We start from the raw sequence: 9,605 nt of genomic DNA on the forward strand, positions 1-9,605 counted from the left end.
ATGCAAGTACGAGATTAGGAAGCTCTGGTTACCAAATTGCACCTCAAGTCCCATTGGGTGGGGAAGAGATGGAGAGAGAGAATTTCGAATCTTGCCATATTGCAGTAGTATCAAGTCACATGAGAAAGAAGCCAAGCCAACACAAAAACGTTCCCTGCGTTGTGCTTCAACTGCCAGAATTCTTAGCTGCTACTCAGATTGACATACCAAGGTAAGGATGTTCGAACCAGAATAAGGTTTCAAAATTCATGAGGTGGGGTATAACATTACCTACATAAGTCCAAGACTTCTCAATTGTGCATTAAGGCAAGAAAGTGGAGATCCTGTAAAACAAGCTACTCAGGTAACTGAAAGCTTGATGGGCACTACTGAGAATGCAAGTTAATCTTCTCGCATTCAAAGAAGTATTCTCTTCATGCATCGCAAAAGCAAACCCAGGAATGCACGAAGTAGGGAACAACTGATAAATCCACAATAGGCATATATCACCAGGTGCAGGTACTTAGCGATATAGCAGGGAATAATCACGCAATCCGAGCAGAAAATTAGATTGGAGCCGATAAAGCCACTGTCTATCCTGCAATAAAGGAAATATCCAACCAGCTTCCAGAAAACATAAGTAGACGTTAGTGGCGTCTTCCGTGTCGTATTTGCTTAATGAGGACATCCAATGCCGGAATGTATCCGATACCAGCTTTGAAACTCTTTATTTGATGCTTTCTAACTGAAGAACTAGAGTACAAAGGATATTTTTCCTGACCCATAGATATATTCAAATCTGCCCCGCCCTAGGTATGTATCAGTGAGCTTCGTCAATATGGAAAACGGATCTGATCCAACCTATTTGAAGGAGTAAATCTCTAAGTAACTCTACTACGAGTAACAAACTCAGTTGACAAGTACTTTACTCGCAACACACTCAAGCTATCCACTTCACACCGTGTAGTGTAGATGTAGAAACTTGTGAAAGTGCACATGCATGAAGGGAATATAAGTTGAAGCGAAGTAATTTGTTGTCTGAGTACTACCTTGTCATTGTCCTTATGAAAGAAGCATACCCTAGACAAGGAAATAGATTACCATCTCCCTCGAACTTGTATTTTTGTAGGACAAGTCACAATGTCCAAAAGCGTAACTAAGTTTCCATGTTCAGCAGTTCGACGTGAGTTAGACGAAGACAAAGCTAGAAAATTCCTATCAGATCTCCCGTCAACAATCGATTCCAGCTTTCAACATCCACATATCGCTACCAAATAGAACGAAACAGAACGAATTACCAACAGTTAACTTAAGCTACAAAATTGTAGATCGCGTCAGGTAGCCCAGTATCGTAAACGAGAGAGCTTCACCCATTCCACATGGGTAAGCATACACTTCCAAAAACGTCTATTAAAGCATGTTGTGGATAAAAATCTGGTTCGATGTCTCCCCTGTTTATCACAGCTTTAGGAGGAGAAGTCTTGATCAGCTGTGCACTACATCAGACCCTATAGCACAAGTAGGATGAAGGTCGAATCCGCATTCTTCGCAGTGATATACAAGTTCTTTTAGATCCACAGCTCCGTCGCATGCATCACACATCACATGGCTGTTCGGCCCAGCCGTCGACTCGTTTATGAGAACAAGCTCATGCTCTTCATGGATGGGATGCAAGATTGTCCTTGCATATTTTGCACAACGAGCGTGTAGGTCAAAATCGCAGCCCGAGGTGCTGCATCTGTATGTCCACTGCGAACCCCCTAAAATTTCAAGACATCCGTCACACATGGCATTACGGCCGCGACTGTATGGAGGTTGTAAGACTAACCGGTGCGGATGCGTGAAGGACATAATCTCTCTCGTAATTCTAGCACATTCTGGGTGAAGATCGAAATCTGTACATAGAGTGCAATGGTAAACTTCCGCTTCACCCGTTCGCAGACACAAATTACACATGTAAACTCCATTTTCATACGGCGCAGATTCCAGAATTTCAAGAGTGTGGGATCGATCGCAGCAGCCAAGAAGAGGTTGTCCCCAGCTTGGTGGTATTTCCAGCGCGGAGATAGAAGAAGCTAACGATGATGAAGGATTCCATTCCGATTCCATCACTGGAGAGGCAGTCCTCACGGCACACCTAGGGCACAGATCAAACAGACACGTCTCACAGTGATATACTTGACCAGTTCCTCTCTGGGAACATACGTTGCAGTCGAAGGCTCCGGTTCGATATGGAGGCACAGTCAAAAACCTAAGCACATGCCCACGGTCACAGCATGGCCCAATCAGTCCCGTATGATCGGCAACCTCTTCACCTTCATCCTCATCATCCGTATCGTCGCCACCCTCTCCTTGTTCGCATTGTTTTGTCAGCAAAACCGCGGAGTCCCCTTTGAAAAGCTCTTCTAGTCGAGAATCACCCGCAATCAGATCCTCGAGATTCGGGACACTGTCACTCCTGGGAAAATGCTCTTCGGAAACGGATGCGGTTCCCTCTGAAGAAATCACGAAATTCCCTCTGGATGTGGAAGCCATATCGCCCGGTTTCAAGAATCTCAATAGCAAACCACTCGAGCTACTGGTACCAGCCTCCATCACCACATACACTACCGAGGCTTCAAAACCACTTCACAGCTTCCTCTAGTAATTGTTCGTGCAGTTACCTCCACCCTTCTACCAGACAATCCATGTAAAGCACCCATAACCCAACTCTGCAACACTCCACATCAATCAACCCACCCACTAAACGATGCAATGCCCATCAATCACATCTCAGACTCCATCATCTCGTCATTTTCTTCCGCCCCTGTCCCGAACTGCTCACGAATGGCACACATTAACTCTCATCCGATCTCGAGAAAAAACCTCGGCAGGCAGGTCTTCGATTTCAAACCCCACCCACACGCCTCGAATGCATAAGTCAAAACTCTGTCAAAGAAAAACAACATCGGACTCAATCAAGATTGTAGGGTTTGGTAAGCTTCGAGGTGTGTGAAAAACATCCACTCTCCCCCTTCCAAACCGGAGCTCGGAACGCGCTTTGATCCGCACAAATTGACACTCAAGCGCATAAAACTTGACACACTACTTGGGGTTTGATGGAAACAAGCCATCGGTTACTCTGGGTGCTAGCAAATCTATGGATACTCAACACTCTATCTTGAAGCAAACCTTCCAAGTCGCTGTCCTCGAAACAACCCTCATCTGCACATCGGTGGGCGGGACGAAGTCGGTTCATCTGAGGAAAAGGCTCAGGGCACCCGGTTCACCTCCTAACTCCATAGTTGACCGGCTACCCCTCGCTGTCTTTCTGGGATGACCGGAGAAAGGACCTTCAAAAACCCCATCGCGTGCGACATTACCGTAAGCCATTCACACCCACTTGGGAATAGAGCATCTCTGCCACTTTAACACTAATTTCACCAAATTCAACCCACCATGCAGCTCATGAGGCGCCTGAAATAGGCGCTAGATCTCCCTCACGTTTGAATTTCGAACAGTCTGGTAAACTCGGGGCATCATCTTCTGCGATGAACCCAGTGGGCAATGCCCAATATGTTCCGAATTTCTCAATGCGTTTTTCTTTTTCATGACGACTTTCGTCGTCGACTTCACGTTCCTTTTGCGATGTGCCATGACAAGAGAACTGGGCTAAAGCACGAGTTGAATATTTTGAGGACCAGTTACGTCCACGTTATGGTATTCTGTTGACCTGGTTCACATCCTTCGAAGATGGCGTCGCGATGATTACCACTCTCTGGTAACGTGAAGAGTCCACCAGGTAAGTTTAAAAGCCTCCCGAATAGCTCATTTCACGTCCATAGCCCCTGCGCCTCATTGGTATAGCGATGGTTGATAATGCAACGGGATATGGTACATGTGGCGTCAAGTCCATCACAAGATGCACGTGATGAAGTTGTCACCACATTCTGTCTTGTAGATGTCTGAACAAAAAAGCAGAGCATCTACAATTGCTTGATGCGGAGTTGGATGCAGACATGGTAAGAGAGCCTTTCCCGACCTTTTTTCTAGACATCCTACAGCGTCTCAGCTTGTCGTGGGAAGAAATGGGCATATGCTGTAAACCACTGTTCCGTTATCGGGGGTTTCGGCATAGATCATCTCACGCAATTGCTATAATTATATTACAGTAATACCCGCCACGCTGCTGAGGATTCATTCAGCTTATTCCCAAGTGGGTGTGAATGGCTTACGGTAGTGCTGGTACCGGAAAGCTGAATGAATCCTCAGATATTACAGTAATGCCCGCCTCGCAGGTTAGGAGAATGCTTCCCGCACATGATGTAGATGCGAAGTTCTTAATAAATTGCAAACCTTCAGAGACGAATATACAAGAGCTGGATTTTCAGCATGGTGGGATAGAAACAGAGAACGGCAAGATTGATGGTTTGATTTGGTGTAACGCACACCGATTGAATGGGCGGGAAGAATGACTTGGATCAATCACACGACGGGGAAGGACAGCACTTAACTTCTGCATTCCCCAAATAATTGCATGGAAGAATTATATATTGTGGCTGTTTTATTATTTCGTATCGAAGAATTACAGAATCTCCATGGGGCGTCGAGCATCTGGGGTGTTGTACTGGAACGAATAAGAGCACCTTGTTGTCCAAGTTGCTTGGTTGTGCACATGTCTCCGCAGCCCTTGTCCACAATTATCGCTGGCCACCAGTAATTATAATAACACTGCTATGAAAAGAAAAAGAAATTTTCAACGATGGCTTAGCTGTAAGGAATCAACCAGCTGCATCCCGCTTGTACGTTCGATCTGACCGGATCTTGTCGAGCTTTGAATTTCATCAGGGAGAATTATTAATGGTCTGTTTTTGCGTCAATCGCATCATGTTTCTGCTCGGGAGTCGGAACGCTACATCCTCTATTATAACTGCTTCATTGGTAGCGTATTTCAGATTGACATTTCGCTGACTCTTGCTTGCTTTCTTGTTAAATAGCTCGAATCTTGAGGCTCTTCTAAGTGTCCAAATGCGCAATTTGTCATTATCGTTCTGTAAGCTGATCGTGGAGGCCCACACATTGTACATGGCTTGAGGTTGAACTAAAAGTAGCCCACTACGAAGTCACGTTTTCGGAAACGTCTTCTAGGTTCGATTGGGACATTTCTGATTGGGGTTGCAATGCGCAGGAAACTACGCAATCTTCTTACAGGTTGTTGGATCGCGAATTGTTTGCTTAATTCGTGATTCCTAACCCAGGAAGAGGTAGGAGAGGTATCGAAGTGTCAGAAAGTCGGAAGGAGAAGCGAGCGGTGTACATTTTCTGGATGTAATTTTAAACAGCGTCTTGAGGTACCGTTCACAATATTATCGTCTTCATTTTCTTGGAATTCTTTGAGATATCATTCTTGCCTACTCGTAGTGTACCCATTTGACCTACCGGGATCAAATTTGAGGTAGATTTATTGGTTTCTTTCATTCATATTTCACAATTGTTTCATACAAACAACAGAATTATAGGTAGCCTTGACTGACCATGATGAGCTTAAAACAATTGCGAAACCTTTCTCGTGAATCGCTTCGTCTCTTCGCTCAATTTCGTTGCATCACTGTGGTTCGATTCAGGTATGTCCTATCTGGTCCACATGTAATGCTTACGGCTTTGTTAGAAAACATGAATCTCACAGTGCGAGAAAGGGCGGCTCGGTTTTGAATCAAATTCGAGCCCCCGACGTACCACCAAGTATGGCAAACACCTCTGATTCGGGACGTGCGCTGTGCCCCTTACCTCTACCACAACCCCGTGCAGCCCTACGAACAACTGGGTCTTTCAAAGTGTCCCCAACTAAGAGTCGTTTCTCAACCGATGCTGATCGATCTGAGGATTCATTCAGCTTTCCGGTACCAGCACCTGACTCGCAACATACTCAAGCGTCAGACATTGCAAAACAACACCGTGTGTGGGGCGCATATCCTGCAATTACGGACAATTCACTATTACCCAATCCGCAAAGCACCATAAGTAGAAGTGCAACGTCGGAGGGACCTCCATTCTCACCTCCACCTGTGCCTCCTCCATTCCCTTCTTCGACCTCAAGGAAGCCATGGCAGGCATTGTCTGCCACCAGGTGTCGGGGCTCGCGCAGCTGTGGTGGGAGTTTTATTTCCAACCATGCCCTGAACACTTGGGACCAAGTTTTTTTTGAAGCAACCAATGCAGACCTCACTGTGTGCACCGATGATGGCAGTCAAATACATGTGCATTCAATGGTTCTGGTAAGTATTTCTAGATGAATACCACGTGCGATACAACTTGCTGTTGGATTTCAGTAGGATATGTCCTATTGTATGCTTACTGTTCTGTTGGATTATCTGGTGTGGTGTGATGCATCTCTTCTTCATGTGATACCTATTTTCTTTTCTTTCTTCCACCCTATTAGTTGATACTCGTCAGGGCAAGGTTCTTACAAACGTTTGTTGTAATTTCCAGTCAATTATCTTTCGTAATTTTGGAACAGCTATTACAGGTTAACTCCATGCTTTCAGTCAACTTGCAAACTTAAGTGTTTGAGATGTGTGAACTTGGGGTGCACTGATGTGTTTTGCAGATGGCCAGTTCTCCCGTATTCAAGTTTTACCTGCAGAAGGAAGTTAGAAAATCAAGGTTTCCTGCCATAGATATATTTGGCGTTCCCTTTCACGCAGTTCGATGTTTTCTCCGATATTTATACTCATCCCGGTTTGTCTTCGTTCTCTTTAAATGTACCAAATTAATCTTGTTCTTTCGTCACAATATGGTTCCAATCAATTTGGTGTTCTTCTAGAATGACAGGATTGATAAATGAACATTTTAAGTTAACAACAGAAGAAGGTACTTCTAAGTATTAAAGAAATATTTTCTTCAATAGACGTTAATATCTGCGCTGAGAACAAAAATTTGCAAGCACGGATTCCCTAACATGAAATACTTGGAAAATTCACATGATGCTGTTGTTAGACTACGGAAACATTTGTAGAGATCCTCGAGTTTTCCGTGACAGTGCCTTTTCTATTATAACCAGATGTGAGCGATCGGACATGGAAGAATGTGCTCTACACTTGGTAGTGCTGGCTCACACGTATATGGTCCCGGCTCTCAAGCAAACTTGCACAGTCCATTTTGAGCAAGGGCTGCTGAACACTGATAATGTTGTGGATGTCCTTCAAGTAGCAAGGTGCTGTCTAAGACTTCACAAATCCCTCAAATTATGCAGCTGTTCCATATCAATTTTTTTTTTTTTTTTTTTTTTTTTTTTTTGTGTGAAGTGATTCTTCATGTCAATTTTGACTCGAAGCCGATGTTGACATTCAGACCATCTGCACTATCAGGCTCTGTGATGCACCTCGACTATATCTGCTGTGCTTAAAAAGAACCACATCAGACTTCAAGGCAGTGGTACGCACAGATGGCTGGAGGGCTATGAAGCATTCTGACCCAGCCCTCGAACAAGAGTTAATAGAGGCTGTCATTCGAGCAAGCATGGTACGAGCAAAGCTACTTAGTCAAGCCATGTCCGAGCCTAGGCTAGACAACTCATCTTCATTGGTTTTGCGGATTTTTATTTTTTAAAATTTTAACGCATTTATCGTCGTCAAGCTAAAAAACAGAAATGAATATTATCCTGACTCCTAGGTTTCCATGCCGCTTGATAATTCTTGTAACATAGCCCTATTTTTGTGGTTTTTGCAGAGAAAGCAAGAAAAAACCACTAGACTTGAAGAGGACCAAGTGTATGGACAATTGCATGATGCAATGGAAGCATTGACTCACATTTGCAGAGACGGATGCAGGTCGATTGGACGTTCAGACAAGAGTTTGAACAGAGGGTCAACAAACTGCTCCTTCCCAGCCTGTAAAAGACTGCAGTCTTTAGTCCGTCATTTTGCTGACTGCAAATTGAAAGTGGCTGGTGGATGTGTGCATTGTAAGCGCATGTGGCAGCTTCTCGAGCTTCATTCTCGTATGTGCACGACAAGTGATTCTTGCAAAGTGCCCCTCTGCGGGTGAGTTTTCAGATACCTTCGTTGTATGAAGTATGCGTATACTACTGCTTTTGAACGAGGCACAGTAGGAAACATCATTTTGAGTACAGATTTCGCGAGGAAATAATTACTGGATTAGTTTTGACTCGTTTTAAGCATTATTTCTCTTGCATGTGTAATCCTCGCAACGCAATTTTCTCTCCGCAAAGACAACTTAGGTTCTTGAGCTGCACCCAGTTTTATCTCGTAAATTTCAATGGGTTTAGGTGAAACTTGCAAAGGTATCTTTTTCTGTCAAGCGAACAATCTATAGCTGATAACTGTAGGAATGTGCAAGGTTTTTGCGGATGAAATTCCTAGAAACTACTGCAATGACAACGATTGGGAATTATTTGCAGGCATTTCAAGGACGTCGCAAAGCAGCAGGCGAGCCAGAAGGTAGAGCTACGATGGAAGATGTTGGTTCAAAGAGTTAAGTTGGCAAAGCGCGTCGTGGATACACTATCGGTGGCAGCTATTGCACAGCAACTTGAACGACCTCCTATTTGAAGCTTGCAATTTCCGACTGTTTAATTTACCCGAAGCTACGGCATATACATATGTGAACAACGGCTCAGAGTATGGTCCTTGGGTTGTGAGTACTAGGTGCTAGTTTCAGGATTTTAAAATGCTGAAGGTAATTAGACAGAGGACATCAAACATGATCAGAATGTTGTAATTCCGATACTGTAGAAAATTAGCGGTAGCTTGACACCATCAGGATCCAAGCTTTCTAAACGACATGAAAGCTTTCACCTGAGAATGACAAAATCTAGTGGAAACAGTTGTATCTCTACTCGTTCTGCTTTGTGCCCACTGGGTTGTTTCATACTGGGAAGTGACACATTTTATACGAATGTTTCTTCACCATCCTATGATGGAAGATTCATATAGGTTCATATCAATGTTGAATAAATCCAATTCTTCTGGAAGAGTTTAATATATCTGCTTCGAAATGGAGAAAAACATCAATTTACATGTTAGAACATTTTACCATTCAATTTTGACAGCGGTCGGGGAGAGAGAAATTCTGTAAGCTTATTTGAACTTCATTGTCTTCAAAGTACATAAGATCTTTTCAAATAGTATATTATTCATGGGGATGATGTTGCTAAAAATGTCCATCGGTAATGCTGCTCTTATACCTAATAACCATTACAATAGATTCATAATAAACGAGGTTTATCATCAAAACTTATATTTTCTACTTAAAAAAAAATACAAACAAAAACAAAAAAAAAATGTTGGAATAAATACTACACTTCATCTGACACTGCCCCCTACGTTCCCTTCTGGGGACGTGGAGGGTGTTACCCCTTGAGTGACCATGCTCAAGGGTATAATACGTTGTTTTTTTGCCTTCAATGAATGTTGCTTCCCTACACAGTAATTCCGTGACTCTTCGATTTATCATGGTATCAGAGCCCATACGATACAGGACCGTCTCGAGTTTCTTCCTAACTGCAGTGACTTCTGTGTGAGGAGATAATGTGAGATCTAGTGACCTCATGTGTAGTGTCACATCATTTGTTTTCTTTTTCAGTTCTTGAGTAGGTCGTCCTAGACCAAAATCACTTCTCCAAATGG

At 43.6% G+C, this 9,605-nt stretch overlaps 2 protein-coding genes across 4 annotated transcripts; one reads left to right on the top strand and one right to left on the bottom strand.

The window, feature by feature from the left end:
- Positions 1-649: 649 nt before the first annotated feature.
- LOC112276595 (uncharacterized) lies at positions 650-3,504 on the bottom strand. The gene is made up of 2 exons (XM_024508022.3): positions 3,151-3,504; positions 650-2,907 (listed from the first exon to the last, which is right to left on the bottom strand). Exon 2 carries the CDS (start codon positions 2,572-2,574, stop codon positions 1,465-1,467), a length of 1,110 nt encoding a protein of 369 aa, XP_024363790.1. The 5' UTR covers positions 2,575-2,907; positions 3,151-3,504; the 3' UTR covers positions 650-1,464.
- Positions 3,505-4,086: 582 nt separating this feature from the next.
- LOC112276593 (BTB/POZ and TAZ domain-containing protein 3) lies at positions 4,087-8,913 on the top strand. 3 transcript variants are annotated; one of them, XM_090246891.1, is made up of 8 exons: positions 4,087-4,760; positions 5,147-5,309; positions 5,583-6,233; positions 6,566-6,696; positions 7,019-7,171; positions 7,326-7,479; positions 7,687-8,000; positions 8,378-8,913. In XM_090246891.1, exons 3-8 carry the CDS (start codon positions 5,703-5,705, stop codon positions 8,526-8,528), a joined length of 1,434 nt encoding a protein of 477 aa, XP_090103017.1. In that variant the 5' UTR covers positions 4,087-4,760; positions 5,147-5,309; positions 5,583-5,702; the 3' UTR covers positions 8,529-8,913. The 3 variants fall into 3 exon arrangements, with proteins under 3 accessions (XP_090103017.1, XP_090103015.1, XP_024363788.1); XM_090246889.1 differs by having other exon boundaries at positions 4,758-4,899; XM_024508020.3 differs by lacking the exon at positions 4,087-4,760 and having other exon boundaries at positions 4,906-5,309.
- The last annotated feature ends 692 nt before the right edge of the window (positions 8,914-9,605 follow it).

The sequence above is a fragment of the Physcomitrium patens genome, chromosome 24 (genome assembly GCF_059467195.1).
Source record: "Physcomitrium patens ecotype Gransden chromosome 24, ASM5946719v1, whole genome shotgun sequence".
NCBI lineage: Eukaryota > Viridiplantae > Streptophyta > Bryopsida > Funariales > Funariaceae > Physcomitrium > Physcomitrium patens.

What these genes read in the sequence shown, in the direction of transcription:
- LOC112276595 (XM_024508022.3), bottom strand. Translation starts at nt 2,574, where the DNA reads ATGGAGGCTGGTACCAGTAGCTCGAGTGGTTTGCTATTGAGATTCTTG.
- LOC112276593 (XM_090246891.1), top strand. Translation starts at nt 5,703, where the DNA reads ATGGCAAACACCTCTGATTCGGGACGTGCGCTGTGCCCCTTACCTCTA. An exon ending in CTGTCATTCGAGCAAGCATG is followed by an intron (nt 7,480 to 7,686) that starts GTACGAGCAAAG and finishes TGGTTTTTGCAG; the next exon opens with AGAAAGCAAGAAAAAACCAC. An exon ending in TGCAAAGTGCCCCTCTGCGG is followed by an intron (nt 8,001 to 8,377) that starts GTGAGTTTTCAG and finishes AATTATTTGCAG; the next exon opens with GCATTTCAAGGACGTCGCAA.